This window comes from Lissotriton vulgaris, chromosome 2_1 (genome assembly GCF_964263255.1).
Source record: "Lissotriton vulgaris chromosome 2_1, aLisVul1.2, whole genome shotgun sequence".
Classification (NCBI taxonomy): Eukaryota; Metazoa; Chordata; class Amphibia; order Caudata; family Salamandridae; genus Lissotriton; species Lissotriton vulgaris.
In genome coordinates, this window is record NC_141687.1 from 155,621,659 (window position 1) to 155,642,426 (window position 20,768).

Sequence of the window (20,768 nt, forward strand, 5' to 3'; positions counted from 1 at the left end):
CCTCCCCGCCTGCATGTTGTTGCTTGTTGCAGAAAGAAATCTGACAACGTGCAGGTGCTGCTGAAAGTGTCTCGTGTTTGGAAATTACACCGGGACGAGTGCAGCACATTATTCAGCGGGGCCCAGATTCTTGGCATGGACAGCGTTCATCCTGTGAAAAAATTGGGTGGACGCCGTCCACCCGCGTGTATCCCCGACTCGTGTGCTGGCTCTGACATATCCCTGTTGTCACGAAGGACGTGTGAATCTGGGAGTTTCCTGCCATGAATACTGAGCCGGACAGTGTGCTGCTTACTTTTCTGTTCCTGTCTTAAATGTCACCACCTCATTTACCCAAATGTCTTCCATTTTCGCAGTACAGGGAGTCTTAGCTTATACCGATCCTCATATTTGTCAAGGGCTCGATAAAACGATACTGTGCGCGGTGCGGCTCTATATGAGATTGGCTGGTCCAGCGGTTCTCGAGGCTCCCAGACACCACTGTTAGCCTTTTCTTTCCTGGCAGGACAGCTCCACCTCGTGGGAGCTCGAAGAGGACCCGCCCACCCCCTCTTGGGCTGATACCTCGGCAGCTGAAGGCGAGGTCTCACGCTTTGTGCGTGCGGCAGAGCAGGGCCCGCCGTCCCCACGGATGCAAGAAGTTGTTCCCCGCGTTGCTTGGCCACGTGGTGGGTGGGTGTGCGTGTGCCCGCGCGGGTGTGTTCGAGGGTGCGTGTGTGCGAGAGCGACAACCCATCCGGTCCTGTTGTTTTGCTTTCTATTCTGATAGTTGTAATTTTGCGATACCCATTACAAATGCGGAACTACAGATAGTGGTGATGGTGAGCGAAGAAAAACTAAGACTGATGGCTACTCCCCAGCTATGGTTGGACTATTCTAAGCACCACGAAGAGCAGTTCAACACTTTGATTGAGGTTTAGCACTGCAGGTTGTAGTGTTTCTCACAGCAATACATGGTACTCAGAAACATTGTCACTTTGGGTGAGTGCACGCACCGGCAGGGGAGGGGCCGGGCAGAGATAAGCGGTGTGTGAGACACTGTAACATGTGGTAGTGTGTCTGGCTAGTGGGAGTGTGTCTGGTTATTGGTAGTTTGTCTGGCTAGTGAGAGTGTGTCTGGCTAGTGAGAGTGTGCCTGGCTAGTGGGAGTGTGTCTGGCTTGGGGTAGTGTGTCTAGCTAGTTGGAGTCCGTCTGGTTAGTGAGAGTGTGTCCGGCTAGTGGGAGTGTGCCTGGCTAGTGAGAGTGTCCTGGCTAGTGGGAGTGTGTCTGGCTAGTGGGAGTGTGATTAGCTAGGGGGAGTGTGTGTGGTTAGTAAGAGTGTGTCTGGCTAGTGGGAGTGTGCCTGGCTACTGAGAGTGTGCCAGGCTTCTGGGAGTGTGTCTGGCTAGTGAGAGTGTGTCTGGCTAGTGGGAGTGTGTCTGGTTATTGGTAGTTTGTCTGGCTAGTGAGAGTGTGTCTGGCTAGTGAGAGTGTGTCTGGTTAGTGGGAGTGTGTCTGGCTAGTGGTAGTGTGTCTGGTTATTGGTAGTTTGTCTGGCTATTTATTTTATTTTATTTATTTATTTAAGAGGTTTTATATAGCGCTGGCTGGACCCAGGAGTATCAGAGCGCTTTACCAGGTGTTTCCATACAGGTACAGTGTGTAAAAGCACAGACAATGGAATAATAAAAGAGCAAGTCCACATAGGATACATGGCATCTAGATAAAAAAGTAAAAACAATTGCTAGACACTATGAGTAACACAAAATAGCGGTCACAGTTTGTCGGGAAGCCTCACTCTAGTATACCAAAAACATGCAAGAGAACTGAGGGTCATGAGGAGGGGGTGTAAGGTGATCAGATAGAAGGAAAGGGAGTTGGCCAGGCGGGTGGTCGCAAGTCATATGCGGAGTGTGTCTGGTTAGGGAGAGTGTGTCTGGCTAGTGGGAGTGTGTCTGGTTAGTGGTAGTGTGTCTGGCTAGTGGAAGTGTGTCTGGTTAGTGAGAGTGTGTCTGGTTAGTGGGAGTGTGTCTGGCTAGTGAGAGTGTGTCTGGCTAGTGGGAGTGTGTCTGGTTAGTGGTAGTGTGTCTGGCTAGTGGAAGTGTGTCTGGTTAGTGGGAGTGTGTCTGGTTAGTGAGAGTGTGTCTGGTTAGTGGGAGTGTGTCTGGCTAGTGGGAGTGTGTCTGGTTAGTGGGAGTGTGTCTGGTTAGTGAGAGTGTGTCTGGCTAGAGGGAGTGTGTCTGGCTAGTGGGAGCGTGTCTGGTTAGTGGGAGTGTGTCTAGTTAGTGGAAATGTGTCTGGTTAGTGGGAGTGTGTCTGCTAATAGGAGTGTGTCTGATTAGTGGGAGTATGTCTGGCTAATGGGAGTGTGTCTCGTTAGTGGGAGTGTATCTGGCTAGTTGGAGTGTGTCTGGTTAGTGGGAGTGTGTCTGGTTATTGGGAGTGTGTCTGGCTAGTGGGAGAGTGTCTGGTTAGTGGAAGTGTGTCTGGCTAATGGGAGTGTGTCTGGTTAGTGGGAGTGTGTCCGGTTAGTGGGCGTGTGTCTGGCTATTGGGAGTGTGTCTGGTTAGTGGGAGTGTGTCTGGCTGATGGGAGTGTGTCTGGTTAGTGGGAGTGTGTCTGGCTAGCGAGTGTTTCTGGTTAGCGGGAGTGTGTCTGGCTAATTGGAGTGTATCTGGTTAGTGAGAGTGTTTCTGGCTAGTGGGAGTGTGCCTGGCTTGTGAGACTGTGCCCGACTAGTGGGAGTGTGCCTGGCTAGTTAGAGTTGTCTGGTTAGTCGGAGTGTGTCTGGCTAATGGGAGTTTGTCTGGTAAGTGGGAGTGTGTCTGGCGAGTAGGAGTGTGCCTGGGTAGTGAGAGTGTGTCTAGCTAGTGGGAGTGTGTCTGGCTAGTGAGAGTGTGCCAGGCTTCTGGGAGTGTGTCTGGCTAGTGAGAGTGTGCCTGGCTACTGGGAGTGTGTCTGGCTAATGAGAGTGTGTCTGGCTAGTGGGAGTGTGTCTGGCTAGTGTTAGTGTGTCTGGCTAGTGGGAGTGTGTCTGGCTATTGAGACTGTGTCTGGCTAGCGGGAGTGTGTCTGGTTAGTGGGAGTGTGTCTGGCTAATGGGAGTGTGTCTGGTTAGTGGAAGTGTGTCTGGCTAGTGGGAGCATGTCTGTTTAGTGAGAGTGTGTCTGGCTAGTGGGAGGGTGTCTGGCTAGTAAGACTGTAGCTGGCTAGTGTGGGTGTGCCTGGCTAGTGGGAGTGTGCCTGGCTAGTGAGAGTGTGCCTGGCTTGTGAGAGTGTGTCTGGCTTGTGGGAGTGTGTCTGGCTTGTGAGAGTGTGCCTGGCTAGTAAGGGTGTGCCTGGCTAGTAAGAGTGTGCCTTGCTAGTAGGAGTGTGCCTGGCTAGTAGGTGTGTGCCTGGCTGCTGGGAGTGTGCCTGGCTAGTGAGAATGTGCCCACCTAGTTAGAGTGTGTCTGGCTTGAGGGAGTGTGTCTGGCTAGTGAGAGTGTTTCTGGCTAGTGAGAGTGTGTCTGGCTAGTGAGTGTGTGTTTGGCTAGTGAGAGTGTGCCTGGCTAGTGGGAGTGTGTCTGGCTTGGGGTAGTTTAACTAGCTAGTTGGGGCATGTCTATCTAGTGAGAGTGTGTCTATCTAGTAGGAGTGTGTCTGGTTAGTAAGAGTGTGTCTGGCTAGTGGGTGTGTGCCTAGCTAGGGAGAGTATGCCAGGCTACTGAGAGTATGCCAGGCTACTGGGAGTGTGCCTAGCTACTGGGAGTGTGTATGGCTACTGGGAGTGTGTCTGGTTAGTGGGAGTGTGTCTGGCTAGTGGGAGTGTGTATAGCTAGTGGGAGTGTGTCTGGCTAGTGTTTGGACAGTAGCATGGGTTGTCTTAAATACTAACACTGGAGTATGGAAACAGCTCGTTTTTTCACGAGCAGCTTGTAGTAGGCAGTACTCTGTGAGACTGAGGGTTTGCAGCGTCAAAGCTTAATAAGCTGATCCATGGTGAAGAATGCATTTTTGGGCGCACCCTCTAGGACTCTTTTCGAACACTTGTTTCTGCTCAAGATAAGGCCTGGATAAGACCTGTAATGGAGGAGGAGGGCGGCTTTTACAAGTGTTAGTGTTTGAATGGATCACAGTTGGGTGTTGTTGACATTGATGGAACCCCTACCTCCTGTCTCTTCTCCATTTTCAGCTTGTAGATACAGTGTCACCCAGTGCTATGGCTGGATCCTGCTTCTACAGCTGTAGGTAGTTCTGGGTTTCAGTACCAGGCATGCATGTGTGCGCACCTCCACCTGTGCACACAAGTGCACCCTCTCTAGTTTATTTCTTCCCTATAACAACCTGTTTCTCTCGCCCTCTAATTCTTAACCCTGCTACCCTTCATCTTATGTGCTGTTTCCCCCAGCTGTAGACCACTGAATGTTGTTTGCAACAGGTACTCTGCGAAACCTCTGAATATATGGCTTTCGAAGCAGTCATCTCTTGCTGGTTTGCCCACTGTGGGCTACCATAACTACACGGGCGCTGGCAGGCGGGTAACTAGAGTCAAATTTCGGGGGGGGGGAGGCTGAAAAATATTTCGGGGGAGGCTAATTCTTCCAACCATAGACAGAGTGGCTGTAAGAAGGGTGAACACACAACACAAGCCTCATTTACAAGTAAATGGTCTTTTAAAGACCTGTTAAGTCCTCAGGTGTGGCTGCAATTAGCCCGCGAAGCTGTCGCAGCCCGGGCAGACTCACACGACGGGAGGGGGCTGAGGCCCCGTGAGCCCAATGGGTGTTGCGCGCCTGGGTGCTGGGTGCCCACTGTGGGCTGCCATAAGTACACTGGTGCTGGGTGCCCACTGTGGGCTGCCATAAGTACACGGGTGCTGGTTTGTACACTGTGGGCTACCATCAGTACACGGGTGCTGGGTGCCCACTGTGGGCTACCATCAGTACATGGTCCCTTCGCACTGCCTGGCTCGTGTGCAGAGAAAAGTGCCCTGATCTTATAGAAGAAATCTAATGACATCAGCAGGAAGAAAAAGCGAGTACCAGGTATTTGGCACCGTGCAGGATACCAAACACTGCGCCTGATGATGAGGTAGCGATGGCCACCCCCTTTCCCTGATTCCTGATCCAATGCAAGTGCCCTTAGTAACCTCAGCAAGTCAAAATTACTTCATTGTAAGATGCTGTGCTCGCAGTTCCAGAAACATGTCCCAGACAAACTCTGTTGTCGCAAGCAAGGGAAGATGTGTGGGGTGCCTTGGAGTTGAAGGACCTTCGGGGACCAAATGCTGCCGTGCCTCCAGCCTGTGCATGGAGGTCCCAAGCCACTGCGCCCACCAGAAGATTTTCCTTCTAGGTGTAGTGCTGGAGGACTGTCAGGCAAACAGCTTGTCAGCATGGCAGCATGACTTATCAGTAATAATGATGTAGTCACGTTGACAGGCCGGTCACTTCCTGAAATTCAGTCCTTGGAGCCTCTAAACCAATGTTTATTAGGAGTGCATTACTTGACAAGCTATTTTTCCTCACTTAGCCCAATTTGTTCTAGATGGTCCAGGTGATTACGCATCATCTAGCTATAAACTTATTGTCCATGAGATTTTTTTTTTTATTAATGACATGGGAAACTAGAGATGGACTTTTATCTTGTTTTTATTCTAACGTTTTGTCTCATGTTTTATGTATAATGTGTACTTGTTTGTACTTTTATGGTTGAAAAACCAAATAAAATATTTTGATGATTCAGTAACAACACCTAAACATGGTTTATACACACTTGTAACCATATCTATTGTTTTATGGGGTCAACTTAAAACTCCTGTAAGTATTGTGGTCCTGAAGATGGTCTCACATTCTGCTGACACAGGAGACCAAAACATAGACGTTGGTTAGACTTATTTCCTAAAAACCTTTGGATTGTCATCCTTGAAGGAATTGATCTATGCAACGCACTGATTCCATAATTAGGAAGAGTGGGCTTTTAATATATTAATCCATTGTCTGTAAATATAAAATTGCACTGTATTTGTACATGATTAACGTATGTTAGGTTTCTTTGTGTGTTATGCACCCTTTTTCTGCACAAATCTTCAATATATACAATATAGATATTTTTCAATACAGTCTCTTTTGTGTATGCCTGTTCCCTCACCGATTGAGTCTGACAGTCACTTCATTTATCTTAGATTTTGCCTTAAGATTAATTCCATCTGTCACCATATTTGGGACAGACAATTCATTTTGGCCCAGGGTTTACAGATTTAAATGATTCCCTTGTTGTCATGTTACTTTTACTCTGCTTGATACCCAAGCTCTCTAGGGTTAATGGGGTTGCCCATTTTCTTGCTGTTTAGATCAGTGCTTTAAATGGGCCGGTACTGTCCGGTACGGAGTACCGGCACTTTTTTATTTTGAGAGGGAGAGTATCGGCACTTCTCAAGAAAAATGCAATACTGTTAATTGGAGAGTACCAGCACTTCTCAGAAACAAGCAGGTACTCAAGGTACAGAGTACCTGCACTTCTATTTTTCCATTTCAAGCACTAGTTTAGATAGTAGAATATGTCTGTTCAGCAGCAGTTCCCAGAGCACCATCTAATGCAGCACTGACGTTAAATATTCAAATACTTGGGCTCTTTAAGTCCCGAGGTTTGGAAGAGAGGTGGGAAAGAGGAAAACATCTGAGTGTTGTCAGCAAAACAGATGATAAGATGCCATCAAGGAAAGTGGTGCACAGAGAAAAGAGAAGAGGCCCCAAGAGTGACACTTTTAGGACACCTACAGAGATGGGGTAGGTTAAAAGAGTGATGGGCACTAAACTTTCACCCAATATATTTGATATTTACTTATTCTTACAATTGCTGAGGGTGCAACTGAAATTTTCCATAGGGATATGGGCTGAAATGGTCTAATTTTCAAAATATTCCACCTTTAAAGTTCTCCCTTCTTTAGTCATAGTTGCAAACGAGCTCTTAATCATTAGGACAGCCATCGCCCAGTTACAGACTCAGCAGCATGCATGCTGGGACTGTATTTTTCTTTTTGCTATTAGAAGTTTGGGTCTACAATTTCCAGGGAAATATGTAAAACAAAATGTTTGAGCGCGGAGTTACACCAAATAGGTAGTGCCCTGCTGCGCCATTTTTAAAATGCAGGGATGCGCCATATTTATTAAAAAAACGGTGCACCATGAGGTTCTCCTAGCACTGGTGCTAATAAAGCTGCCTAGCACCAGCGCAGGCACCCTTGCGCCATGTTGCAAGGGTGCCTGCGCTGCAGGGGAGATTGAATATGTGCAGGACGGGACAACTTCCTGCACATAAATAATCTTGAAAAGCGATTTGCTCTTCCGACGCACGTGTGCTGCAGAATTCAACAGACATGGAAAAAGGAAGAAACAAGGAGAAATTAATAATTTCTCCTAAATTGCCAATCTAAGGCCAGGTATTCCTTGGTCTTGGTTTTTCGCGCTGACCCAGCCTTGTAAATCTGGAGCAGACTCCAAAAAGCAATGGATGTTGCGGCGGAACGCCCACTGCAACATCCATTGCACGCCCCTTTCACCCAAAATGCTGCGTGAATAGGGGCATTATTTACAAGGAAGCATTAAGCCACGTTTAGTGTAGATAAGGAGAAGGTGATCTTGCAACCAGAATGTCACTAAAAGTGACGTTCTGGTGGCGATATCCCTTGTAAATATGCCCTCCCGTATTTTCGGTGCCCTTAAATGTAAAAAACTAGTTGCAAATCGGCCTATCAACAGCTGACAGCTATGAATCTGCCTCTTCTGCTCACCGCCATGCCCCAGCGCCTAGAAACCGTGCTGCACAGTTCTCCCAGAGAGCTGACGCTCCTTGTTAATGAGACCCAAGCTCGCTGTTCTGCCTTAGTGAGGCGGAGGCCAGTGGCTGTCTATCTGCAACCTCGTGGATGTGGACAGCAGAGCTGAGAGAGGCCACGCCGCTGGACCCTGCCCATCTAACCACAGTCTCGTGCTGCAAATGCCCTCAGAATTTCACACCGAGGTGCCAGGCGCGAGGCTAGACAAACGAGGCGGGAGAGGACGCTTTGTGTAGGCACGTGCATGAGTGACAGGTTGACGACCCGTTTAAAGACTCGTCATTATTTAAGACGTGCTACCCGGCTTCTTTAGCCTGAGTCACTGTCCAGGGAAAAACAAAGTTAGCAACTCCCAGAACACCGTGGCTCATGGAAAGAAATGCCAAGAGGATTGCATTCCCAGAATGCCGTGTTTTGTAAAAATGAAAGCTCAGGAGTATGCTATTTCTGTAGTCAGGGCTCAGGAGTATGGTATTCCTGGAGCATGGAGTCTCTCTGTAGCCATAAACCAGATTACATTTTCATTTAATGCAGGATTTGAAAAAGGAACCATTGGTCAAGATAACAAATGTACATTGATACTTGTATAGCGCACTACTCACCCGCAAGGGTCTCAAAGCGCTTGTACGAATACCGCTGTGGAACCCATCCTGGCTTTCCCTGTGAGGCGTCCACTCCTGGGCACCCCCAGGGTGGAGGCCAGGCATCCTTAGCGTTGTGGGGGCCGTTGTGGAGATTAAGCAAGCTATTGCCCAGAGTTGCAGAGTGGGACTCCATGATTGGAATAGGCACCGAGGCAAGAATTATCAGGTCCAGGCGGGGAATTGAACCCTGGACCCGGGCTAAAACCTCTGCATCAGGGTCTGCCGCTCTAATCATTGAGCCAAACTTCTCCACAAGACTGATCCAAATCAGTAATGTACCAGATTTACAAAGTATTTAATAGCGCCTTGGGCCATGCAAAGCTGGCACATGTGCAAACCTAAAAATCACAATTACACCGATTTGAAATGGATTTCTCCACTCTTAAAAATCTAAAAGGCTTTAACAGACAACTTAGTGCAAGCATCAGCAGTGGAAAAAGAAAATATATTTTGCTATTAGTACCCCACGACTATGATGTGTTTGATGGTATTTGTAGCAAAATTAATTTAAATTTCCAGTGTAACAGGCATTCCTTGTGCCTGGAGATGACATTTTCTAGTATGATCATATCATCAATGTCGCTGAACTTTACATTTTCCAAGAACTTTACTCCGGTACCTTATGCCAATGGAGGGAATGTCCTGACTACCTTTTGAGTACACTAAATATATAATTAAATAATTGTTATTAGTTTTTTGCACGTGTATGGTGCACCCTGAGACCACAAAGTGCCGCTCCTGGGAAGGCCTTGTAGTTGTAGCCCCTAAGTGCATGTTAGCGGGCCCATCTGCATGTGTCGCGCATCTAGGAACTCCTATACTCTTCATTTCTGCCCACAATACTACCTAATGCCTTACCATTAAGGCTTTGATTACTTTTTAGACATATGGCTTTTCTAAAGCATCCATTTATGCAGATGTTTTACAGTATGCATTTGAGACTATGTTTGTTTTCTGTGCCCATATTTAGAGAGGTTTCTTCATAGCCCCACACACATGTCGGTGGTGCTTGACTCTTTTTTGCTCTTTTCAGAAGCCAGTCTTTCTTCTGTGGCCAGTAAATAAATAAATTCATATTTTATTCGGTTTTGCATAATTGTGTGCATGTTCAATTTGAAGTTCAATTTGAGACCCCAAAGTGCTGCTCCTTGGAGGCTGTGCACTGGCAGGGCTCACGTGCACCCTAGAACGGCTCTCCTTCTTATTCTGAACGTGCATAGAAGCACTTCACTCATCAAGAAAATACTTTGCGGCAGGCAAGCGCAGTATTTGCTGTGCTTTGCTACTTAGGGCATTTGTTGCCCATTTTTGGATTATTTATGTACTGTTTTTTGGAAACTATCTAACTTCTGCTTTTTCTTTAAAATTATTAGCTGTAGTTGTCGATTTTTTGACCCAGTCGGCCATGAAAGTAGATAAGCCATGGCATTGTTTCTTTTGCATAACTTTTCATGCTCACCAACTGCTGTATTAGTTAGTGTTACACTGCAATTCCTCCCATTTGTTCCATATTGTTGCAGTCATGAATATGGTGGGTATCACTTGCTGCTCTACACTGTGACGTGAGTTAAGTAGTTACATGGGAACCTTATGTGAGATTGCCCCTCTTTGAATCTGAGCGATTGTTTCCTATGTCCGATTTTTTTTATTTTTCATTTGTCCTGTAGATTTGAATCCGTTTGTCCTATGTGCTTTTGGTAAGCCTGGGTCCAATTAAGGTATTCTGTAACTAAACCTACTAGATTTGATATCCAATAATGATTCATGCATGTTTCTCCATTTAGTTTGTGTCTCATTCCTTCCACAAAAATGGAGAGTGCATCCTAAATCTTGTCCTGATGAAGACCCTTTCTAATGTTTTTTTTAGGTTGAAACATCAACAAATGTGATGCTTTTGGACTGCTTTGTATATAATGTGCACCTGTGGATGATTAATGAGCAAAAGAGCATGCCCTAATATAAATAGTGCCTTTTGCAGCCATTAGACTGTTACTAACTCATTATAGACTTAATACAGGAAATCACAAGGACCTTAGAGTTTGGAACCAGCGTTTTCGCTGCTGTTCCCTACTTAACTGTTGTGGTATTCTTCTTAATAAATTAAATAGATAATGAAACAGATGTGCGTCATGGCAGCAGTGGGGAGGACAGTTGAGGGATTGAACATTAGTATCCAAATAGTGTTTACAAACAAGGAGTCAACAGGTGCTGACATTAATAATAAACAAATGTGTACTGCAAAGACGCTTCCTTGTATCTGGAGTTCTAGGTGCTTCCTTGGATTGCTTGACGGTTTGTTCAGGTCCTGACGCGACCCCTCTCAATGGTTCCTTCCACAAACAGAAACTGCTAAGGACCAACATCGCACTTCTGGAAGCTCCGTGAAAAAAGACAACCTGAAACTCATCTGAGTCTAATTCCAATGGCCCTGGTTCTCCAAAACTAAGAGCCTTTGAGAGAGACCTTCCTGGGAAACACACCCATATGGAACAAAACACGGACAAAGTTTTTCACCGCCCTTACGACAATTTCTCTGACTTGGGCTGCACGTAATCTTCTGGAACATCTGGAGTATATTTGATTGTGGGAGAGCGGTTGATGGGGTCTGAGACCTCTGTTGGCCCAAAGTGGGAGAGGAATAGAGCTCAGAAACAGAAAAAAAATATTTTGCACCTGTTCTGGTTCCCGCAGTGATTCATGGCACCCCTACATTTGACTGATAGTGAATGGTGTGGGGTCCACTTTGCAGGCACGAGCCGTCTACATAAAGCTTCAAGCTGCTCTGGGCCTAACATGTAACTGTACATTCTTTATTTTCTACCACTTCCTTAATAATGTTTGCCCTGAGGAAGGCTGCTGTGACCATTATCACTAGATCAAAACTACAACTACTAGAATATTGACATGCTGCTTAATAGCCTAGTGAATGATATGCCTGAGTAGAGAAATGGCGAAGAAGAGCAGTTCCCTACCTGCCTGTTAAGTCCAAAGCATAGCATGTTGTATGTGATGAGTGTTTACAACTGCATCTATCACTTAGACGGCACTGAGTTGGCCTATATTTGTACTTTTTTTGTTTTCGCACAATAAAATCATTGAATCAAAAACGAAATTACTTATTTTTGGTACAAATTCTATTTTCCACCAGTAGATGACTTGATATGTTTTTAAATGTATTTAATTTGTATTTATTTGTTTAAGTTTTTTGTAAAGCGTTTCTAGGTGCCTTTTGGTTGCTTCAGAGCACTATTAAAAAAAGAAACTGTGAAAAGAAACCTTGGAAGCTCAAGTCCAAACGCCTTGCAGAGGGATTTATCATCAGCAAGTGATAGTTTTATACCGTGTGAGCAAGTAACAGTACCGCATAGAATCGACAAGTGACAGCACAGCACAGCATCGACAAGTGACAGTACAGCATTGACAACTGACAGCACTGCATAGCATCGAGAAGTGATAGCCCCGCATAACATCAACAAGTGACAGCACCACATAGCATCGACAAATGACAGCACAGCATAGCATCTACCAGTGACAGCACCGCATAGCATCGACAAGTGACAGCACCGCATAGCATCGACAAGTGACAGCATCACATAGCAACGACAAGTGAGAGCACCGCATAGTATCGACAAGTGACAGCACTGTATAGCAACGACACGTGACAGCCCCGCATAGCAACAACAAGTGACAGCACCGCATAACATCGACAAGTGACAGCACCGCATAACATCGACAAGTGACTGCACCACATAGCATCGACAAGTGACAGCACAGCATAGCATCTACCAGTGACAGCATCGAATGGCATCGACAAGTGACAGCACCGCATAGCATCGACAATGGACAGCACTGCATTGCATCGACAAGTGACAGCACCTCATAGCATCGACAAGTGACCTCATAGCATCGACAAGTCACAGCACCGCATAGCATCGACAAGTGACAGCACCTCATAGCATCAACAAGTGACAGCACCTCATAGCATCGACAAGTGAAAGCACCTCATAGCATCGATAAGTGACAGCACCGCATAACATCGATAAGTGAAATCACCTCATATCATTGCCAAGTGATAGCTGGTCTATGCTGCATCAGCAAGTGACAGCACAAAACTTCATCCAAAAGCGACAGCACTGGTCTGCATCAAATGACAGCTCCCTGCTGCATCAACATACAAACTCATCAAGGTGTCTTCACGAGTCACAGTCTTATGCTGTATCAAGTGACCCCCCTCCCCTCCCAGGGTGCACCACCAAGTGGGGGTCGCAAGATGCCTGTACAAGTGGAGCCTCATGGAGCCTCACCAAGTGAAATCCCCAGGATGCATTATCTTCCATGCCAATGCATCTCAAATAATGTGGGCCTTGTACTCCGTGGACCCAATAAAACACAGACAAAGTAGAGTAAAGGAAATGAGCCAACATTTAGGACCACAGAGGCAGCTTGTGTTTTTAACACCCATGATTTCCTTCAATGCAAGTTGGAATAGAGACTCGCCTCCTCCCCCGCCCAACCTGAAGCGCTGCCCCCGGACGAGGGCTATCACTACTCACGTAGGAAGCCAGGACGCTGCGGTGAGCCACCACGATAGCCGCAAAGAGGCACGGGGACGAGGTCAGCATGCCCAGGGCACAGATAAGAGGGTCAGCCTTAGGGTTTATCTTCTTGTACCTTCTGGCGACCTCTGCTCCAGTGAGGACCCCCAGGATCCCGGTGCCAACAGTCAGTCCTCCAAATATTAGGCTGCAGATGAGAGGAAGAGGCCCCGGAGGGCAGGCGGCAAGTTAAAACCAGAGAATTATTATGAGAGGGGACGAAAGAAGAGGGAGAAAACGATAGGGTGGAAACGTAAGAAGGAAGACACTTTCAGGAGAAAAAAGGGGAGAGAGAGGGGGGAGGAAGAAATAAACAAACAAAAGAAGACAGAAAGAAGGAAAGAAAAAGAATAAACAGTAGGTAAAGAAAAATAATTAAAATGTGATAATGGAAAAAAGACAATACCAAGAAACAATATAAGAAATAATAAGATAAAATGTAAAAGAAGAAAAAAAAGAGAGAAATTTAAACAAAGGAAGAACGACCAAGCAATGGAAAATAATTTTATAAAGAGGCACTTAAGATTTTAAAAAAAGAAAGGAAAGGAAAGGAAAGTAGAGAAAATGCCAAATAGTCAGCTGAAGAAAACGGTGGCTCAAGGGAGAAAGAAAGAGGTGTGGAAGGAACAGAAATAATCTGAGCAGGATCAAGCCAAAAACAAAATAAAGAAAGAAGGAAGGGAAGAAAGAAAGAAAGAAAAAAGAAAGATAGCAATAAAGAAAGAAGGAAACAAGCAAACTAACAAACAAAGCAACAAAGAAAGAAACAAAGAAAGAACATATGCCTTGGGGAAAGAAAGATGGTGGGATACGGAGAGATTAATCGAGGAAGGAAGAATTAGAAATGAAGCAGAAGAGGCATGAAGAAAGGTAGCATAAAACAGAAAAACAAGACCCAAAGAAGTAAGGAAAATTAAATGCAGTGTTTCATTTTGGTGGTCTGCTCCAGTACTCATTTTTAGGAACCGGCACCTATTTTTGGGAACCGGTACTTATTTTTTTTCCTCATTATACTTTGAACAAGAGCACGAAAGAAAAACATAAAACATGGGAAAATCGAGGAAAATAAAGACACAAAACTGCAACAAAGAAAGAAAACAGAAATGAAAATGAACCTGGAAACAGTGAGATAAAGAGGCAGAGCGTGTCAGGTGGTGGATTAAAGAGGCATGAAGTGGACTCAAGACACCAAAGCCTTGGAATTCGACACCCCTGAAACTAGATCGGATTGACTGCAGGCTACTAAACAAAACTTACAGCTTCTGTCACTTACTCTTTTGTAAACTAAGCAGTGCCTCCTAAGAGGGAATAAAGAGGTGGTGAAGGAATTCGGAAATAAAGGTGCAAAAAAGAGAGAGAGAGATAGAAAAAGGAAGCTAGAAAGAGGTTTAGAAAGAGAGGTAGAAACAAGTCAGAAACAGTCAACATTTTCAAAAAACAGCACTGAAGCATGAAAATGAAAATCTTTTACAGGATGCCAATGAAGATGAAAGTGAAGCATTTTAATGTTCCGCCTACTAGACAGTGCATAAGCTGTCTATTGCGAGATGTATTCTCAGCTTACAGTGAGCTTAGATCCTACCCATTGCTTACCCTTGGTTAGATTCATTGCCACTCTTATTTGCTTGTTTTGTATTCGTTAGCTTGTGTGGACTTTGCTTTGTCTTCGTGCATATGCACCAGCCCTGGAATTACACTTGTCCTTCCACTGTACACTTTTCAGGAGCTACTTTTTAAGTCTTGTCAACTACACAGTGTGTACTTTGTCAGTTGCAAGATCTATTATTAGCTTACAGTGGGTTTAGAGCCTGCCACTTACTTACAAGTGGTTAGCTTTATTGTCACTCTCATTTGCTTGCTTGTTTGGGCTTTCCTTTCCTCTTGTGTTTGTCTTTCCTGTGGCGCATGAACTAAACACAGCTGTTCAGCCACTGCTCGCTTTTCAAGCTGTACTTTTTTTTTTGTTTTAGCATTTCATGAGAGTGCATGTGTTTTCCAGCTGTCTTCCTCGTGTACATTTTTCTGCACTCCCACAGTGCTCCATGCTCCTTTCTTGCATGCATGCTTCTTTCCTATTCTCCAGTGTTGTGTCCTCACCCATGTGCTTCTCCTTGTCAGATCCACATCGCTCTCTTTTGCCCATTTGCTCCACCAGTGCTCCACTTTGGTCTGTCTCTCAGCTGTTTGCTTACCCCACCCTTGCCCTCCATGTTACTTACACCAAGCACGCAGCAGCGGCTTGCACAGGTAAGAGCAGGGGGGCGTGGTGTGTGGTGGAATGGAAATCGACAGCCGGCGGGATAAACAATATTAAAAAAAAAAACTTAGGGGCATATTATCAAGGGGCTTTAAAAGCCAAGAAAGCGGAGAGAAAATTATCTCCCTATTACCTATCTGTCGCTAACACCAGTTAGCGACAGCTAGTAGGAGATAGCGACCATCTTGGGCCCCACTTTGCATGTCAGAGAAATGTATCACTAATGCCATGCAAATTGGGCGTGCCAAGATGTTAGCGACTGGAAACAGTCACTAACATCGCTATCTCCTATTACCAACTTTTGGAGATATTCGCGCTAAGCGTGAATATCTCCAAAAGCTAACACCTGCCCTGAGCAGTTCTTAGCCATCCAATGGGAGGTGGATAACATGGCTAAGAGCATTAGCTCGGTAATGCATGAATATCGCGGATTTTTCAGCGATATTCATGCATTGCGGCCGATTTTTATCGCATCTGTGATAAACCTTGGTAATACCAAGATTTATCTGTGATAAAAATCGCCGCAAGTCGGTGATACATTTTTGTCTCTAACCAAGCAATAGTGATAATTATCGCTATTGCTTGGTAATATGCCCCTTAAATTGTGCTTGCCACATCGGCAACACAGAAATAAAGTGGTTTTATTTATTTATTTAATATTACTTATCCCGTCATATGTCGACGTCCACCCCCACCCCGCCCCACCCCACCGCTCTTACCTGTGTGCGAGCAGTTAATGCACCCATGTCTTCCGTGTCTAGTAAGCAACCCCTTGTTGCTTACTGTCTCCCACGCCCTGTGCTGCAGCGGCCCCCGTGTTACTTCTCCACAACCCGCTTTTGAAGAAAAAAACACTTTCACTAAATTATTTTATTTTTGCTGTGGATTTTTAACTCGGATTGGTAAGTAAAAAGTAAAAAAAAGTGACAGTGTCATTTTGTGGGCACAGGCATGCGTGATGCAGTGCCTAGAAAATGACAAATGACGAGGCTGGCCTCATCAAAGGCTGTTTATTAAATTGTTTGGTCATGTTGTACAGCATCAGGACACTGTGCAGCACAGTCAAAGACCTATGCACAAAGCACCACCTAGCAGACCCATGGAGGCTACAACACCCTGCAGCGCGTGAATACACCTTCTACTCTCACCCGCACAACTCCTACAGCAGGATCGATTATATATTGATGTCCAACAACCACACACACCTAATCGACAACACGGAGATAGCCCCAATAACCATCTCTGATCACGCGCATATATCTCTCGCCCTGAATGGCAAACACAACGACAGCCTGACGAGAAGATGGAGACTGAACGACGACATCCTACAGAACAAAGAGAATGTGAAAGAAATAGAGGAGGCACTAAAGGACTACCTTGAGAACAATGACAACGGCGAGGTAGGGAAAAGCACCGTCTGGGACGCACTCAAAGCAACACTAAGAGGCAAACTAATAAACATCAAATCAAGAATGAACAGAAGCAGGAACAAGAAAATCTCAGAGATAGAAGGCGAAATAGCAGCACTGGAAAGAGGCCACTGCGCAAACATAACAGACAAAAACACACTTACCACGCTCACAAAAAAAAATACGAACTGAACAGAATCCTGAGCGAACGAGCAGGTTCGTGGCTAACAAAATTCAAATCTGTGAATCTGTGCAGAGCCAACAAAGCAGGGAAACAGCTGGCGTCCTACCTCAAAGCGAAGCAAAGGCAACATACAATAGCAGCAATAACTGATAAAACAAACAAATCGCAAACAACAAACAAAGGAATACTAGAGGTCTTCAGACAGTTCTACCAAGAACTATACTCCGAGGATAAGAACCTGAGCAGAGACGGAGGCTGCGCTCTCCTAAAAGACATCAACCTGCCGGAACTCAAAGAGGAGGAGAGAACACCTCTAGAAGCAGACATAACGGAAGAAGAGATTGAAGCGGCAATCAGCCAACTGAAACGGAACAAAGCGCCAGGACCGGACGGATACTCCACTGTATTCTACAAAACGTTCTGCCAAAAAATCAAAAAAATACTATCGGAAACATATTCAGCCTGCATACACAACGGCGAGATGACGAACACCATGCGGGAGGCCAACATCACAATAATACCCAAGGAAGGGAAAGACCCTCAATACCCGCAAAACTACAGACCCATCTCGCTCATAAACGTCGACTGCAAAATCTATGCGAAAGTGCTGGCGAACAGATTGAACAGAGTCCTACCGAACATCATCCACAACTCACAAGTGGGGTACATCAAACACAGACTTTCGCAAGACAACACAAGGCTGCTATGCCACCTAATCAACCACACAACATAAAGCAATGAGCAAGCAGTCATGATAGCACTGGATGCGGAAAAGGCTTTCGACAGGGTCTCGTGGCCCTTCCTCAGGAACTGCATGGCAAAGTTCGGCCTAGGGGAAAAATACATAGCAATGGTGATGGCCCTATACAACAAACCCAGAGCAAAAATAGTGGTGAATGGAAGCACATCTGAAACGCTCTTATTAGGAAGAGGAACTAGGCAAGGATGCCCGCTGTCACCAGGCCTCTTCCTACTGGCACTCGAACCACTACTAGCAAAAATAAGAGACAATGAGGGAATCACCGGTGTCAAGATCAGAGAGAAAACAGTGAAACTGGCAGCATACGCGGACGATATCCTCATCACAACCACAAACCCGTCAACGTCAATCACAGCACTCATGGACACAATAGGAGAGTACGCAGAGGCATCCGGGTACAAACTCAACAAGGACAAATCGGAATGCAAACCAATGAACATCCATACCACAAGATCAGTACTCGGAGACTCAGGCCTAGCCTGGCAAACAAAACCACTCAAGTACCTAGGGCTACAGTTTGGAAGAGACCTAACATCCACAATACAACACAACGAGGACTCATTGTTAAAAAAAGTAAAAGAACGGCTAGAGCTGTGGTCGCCAAAATACATCAGCTGGTGGGGAAGGATAGAGACGATAAAAATGATGATAACACCTGCAATAAACTACACGCTAAACATGCTACCGATCCCAATGACAGAAAGCTTCCACAAAAAACTGGACAGCATGATTAACACCTTCCTATGGAGAAACAAGAGACCAAGAATCGGCCTACCCAAACTGAGACTAGCGAAAGAACTCGGAGGCCTCAACCTGGCAAACTTTAAAATCTACCAAACAGCATGCCTAGCGAAACAAGGGATGGCATGGATCGACGAAACACAACAGTATAAGCCAGTCTGGCTAGAGCTGGAGAAAGACCTCCTGGGAGGCCTGCACCCGGCAGCGATACTAACGGCAAATAAACACCCCCTAGGGTCGAACATAATACTGAAACACACCAGAGAAGCATTGATGAAAATAGACAGGCGAATGATACAGAAGTTGAGAGGTACAACATGGGAATCCATCTGGTTCAATACAAAAATAACATATCAAGGGGCAACAATGAACAATGACACATGGATCAAGAAGGGAGTCACACTCCCCAAACAGATAGAAACCAAGGGGAAACAGCTGACCTTTTCAAACATCCAACAACTATATGACCTCCCCAACAGAGAGCTATACACCTTTCTAAAGATCAGAACCGCTATAACTAGAGCTAACCTACACAGAGGGGAGCCAGGCATCGTCAAATATGTGGAGACACTAAACTCGGCAGGCCACCAAACTGCGAAGATCTATAAACTACTAAGCCCTACCACCCTGTCGCTAAACAAAAAAACAACAAAATTATGGGAGACACATCTAGGCAGACAGTTAAACGAAAAAGAACAGGCACAAATGTGGGGCGCAGCTACAAAAAACAAAATAACCCCACAGCTGGCGCAAACGAAATACTGGCTCCTCCACAGAGCCTACTGGACTCCCTCCAGGCTCCATAAAGCTGGGATTGCAGAATCAAGTGACTGCTGGAACTGTCAGAAGGAGGAAGGCACCCTCGAACACCTCATCTTTGAATGCGTGAAAGTCAAGAGGCTCTGGGCCCAGATAAACGCTTTCATAAACGACATGCTCAAAACAGACCTAACAATCAACTATGCTAGCTTGGCGAAAGGGCATTTAACAATGAACCTAAACAACAGAGAAGAGTGAGACCTACTGGACCTGTTGCTCACAGCGGCCCTAAAGATAATCCTAACGAACTGGAAGAACACGGCGAAAGCAAACTTCAAAACATGGATCAACTGGGTCACCTTCCTAAGAGGAGCAGACAACATCACAGGCAGTTTCTCGAAAGAACACACCGCCAAGGAGCTCATGTGGGAGCCACTCGACAAACACTTAAAGACAACACAATGACACCAACCCCCCCCCCTCTCTTTCTTTTCTTCTTTCCCCTTCGACAAGCCAAGAAATGTAGATAACACAAATGTACTGTATACAACTGCCAATGTATATGCCACTTATATTTTTCAATAAAAAACTTTAAAATCAAAAAAAAAAAACATAGACAAAGCCAATAGTTCTCAAAGGCACAACCTATTGGTTTTGCCAGTGCTTGTTTTCTGAATGTCGTGAAGAAGTTGAAGGACCTGAAAGGACTCAGGTGGTTGGGGGAGTCACACTTCTGTGCTGCAAGGAGGACACCTACTGATGAAAATGAGAGTTGCAGCCGAGCTCGCAGGCTCAACAAATTTCAGACAAAATATAGTTTCAGGTCAAACCTTGAGCAGGGCCGCCTCGGTCATGCCATTACTTGTTGGTTTCAATATAATTATGGCGACACTTAATCTGCAATGTCTTTATTAATCTACAAGTTCAAATATATATTTCTTCTATCAAACGAATCGAAAGTTGCTAAGAATTTTGTGTCTTGGATAAAATGCAGTTTCTTGTTGAAAATGTAACTTGTCGCCTTTCACCTATAGACTGCTGTAAACGAACCCTCGTCAAGACCGTGTTCATATGCCTGATGAACAGAGAAGGGATGGATTCATTCTTTTGTACACAGCAGAGGAAAAATAAACTCGAAGATTTTAATATAATTCTAACAAGGAGGAAATAATGTCATGCACGTCTACCTAAATTACATGGTGTAGCGGAAGTGACATCACCGTCTCGTCGGTCCGCTGCCGCAGAGAGCGCTGGGATGCCTTAGGGTAGCTATGCGCATAAATGTTTTCTAATTTTTCATTCATTCATTTCGTCTTTACTTGCACTCACATGCATGCTTACACATACACACATTCACACGTACACACACTCACTTGAACACGCTCTCAACCGCAGGCACAAACATTTTGTACTTACCTTAGCTGCCAGGGAGGGTCAAATTCCAGCTAATTGTAATCCATTCTTTATTACAGTAATAGTAAATATTATTCACTATTACTGTAATACAAAAATTGACAGAAATCAAGGAAAGTGAAGCTTCAACCGATATACATTAGGATGAACTGGCCTTGTATTCCTGGCGGTGATGTTGCCACTTCCAAGGCGAGGTGTAGCAAAGGG

The 20,768-nt window shown here is 45.4% G+C and overlaps 1 protein-coding gene across 3 annotated transcripts in view; it reads right to left on the reverse strand.

Annotated features, from left to right (window-relative positions):
* Positions 1-20,768, reverse strand: part of LOC147729731 (protein spinster homolog 3-like) — a 485,480-nt gene that overhangs the window by 212,689 nt on the left and 252,023 nt on the right. For all 3 annotated transcript variants that reach the window (XM_086954613.1, XM_086954615.1, XM_086954614.1), the window contains exon 8: positions 12,997-13,186. In XM_086954613.1, coding sequence (XP_086810739.1) covers positions 12,997-13,186 — 190 coding nt within the window. The remainder of the gene's footprint in view (positions 1-12,996; positions 13,187-20,768) is intronic.